This window comes from Arachis ipaensis, chromosome B08 (genome assembly GCF_000816755.2).
Source record: "Arachis ipaensis cultivar K30076 chromosome B08, Araip1.1, whole genome shotgun sequence".
Lineage (NCBI taxonomy): Eukaryota > Viridiplantae > Streptophyta > Magnoliopsida > Fabales > Fabaceae > Arachis > Arachis ipaensis.
Window position 1 is genome coordinate 6,512,217 of NC_029792.2, and position 1,035 is coordinate 6,513,251.

Here is a 1,035-nt window from a genome sequence, read left to right on the forward strand (position 1 = left end):
TGGTGGAAAGCTAATAGCTATCACACAAGTTCCATCGCCATATAAAACCCTCTCAATTTCCTTCTTATCCTTTTATATCCTATGTCATTTTCACCTCCACCACCACCACCATCACTGGCCACTCCGTCATCAGCGCCGCCGGTGGATCTCCCAGTACGGCAGATCCCGGGGAGCTACGGATGGCCGTTGGTGGGTTCAATATCCGACAGGCTCGACTACTTCTGGTTCCAGAAGCCCGAGAGCTTCTTCAGGAAAAGAATTGAAAAGCACAAGAGCACAGTTTTCCGTACCAACGTTCCTCCCTCGTTCCCATTCTTCTTGAACGTTAACCCTAATGTCATCGCCGTCGTTGACGTTAAGTCATTCTCCCACCTCTTCGACATGGATCTCGTCGAGAAAAAGGATATTCTTCTCGGAGACTTTGCCCCCAGCCTCGCCTACACGGGAAACATGAGAGTCGGCGTTTACCAAGACCCTTCCGAACCTCAACATGGCATGGTAAAGGGCTTCAACTTATTCTTATTAATAATATCATTATATGAATCAACTTAGGTGTTACAAGAAAAAAAAAAGTGAAGACATCGTCTTCCTGTAAACTTAATAGTTAAAAACCGTTAGATAATAATTTAGTCATGTCAACTTATCTAACAGTTCTCGATTAGTAATTTCAATATGTGAGTTTTTGCCTTAAAAAATTGCATGATTCTTGTTAATATGTATGTTGAAGTTTTGTTTGTTCTACACTGATTCTTTTGTTAAAGTTTATTAACGGCTCCATATTTATTTAGAATTTGAAATTAAAGAGAAAATAATATAAAATATCGGTTTTGTTAATGTGATATGCAGCGAAATTTGGTTTTAGTTTTGTACCTAATTGTGGTGTACTGGTGTGGCGTGTGTTGAAGAAAAGCAAAGAAGTTTGTAATAAGATGGAAACAAAATCGATATATACATGTTAAGTAGTTTTCAAGTTGATTATGATGCTACAGGATTGTGATGAGACAAACGTGCTGTTTAGAAAGAATAATGTTAAGG

The 1,035-nt window shown here is 38.9% G+C and overlaps 1 protein-coding gene across 1 annotated transcript in view; it reads left to right on the plus strand.

The window, feature by feature from the left end:
* The window catches only part of LOC107613227 (fatty acid hydroperoxide lyase, chloroplastic), a 3,206-nt gene continuing 2,171 nt past the window's right edge, over positions 1 to 1,035 (plus strand). Inside the window, exon 1 of the mRNA XM_016315127.2 lies at positions 1 to 498. Coding sequence (XP_016170613.1) covers positions 82 to 498 — 417 coding nt within the window. The 5' untranslated portion in view covers positions 1 to 81. The remainder of the gene's footprint in view (positions 499 to 1,035) is intronic.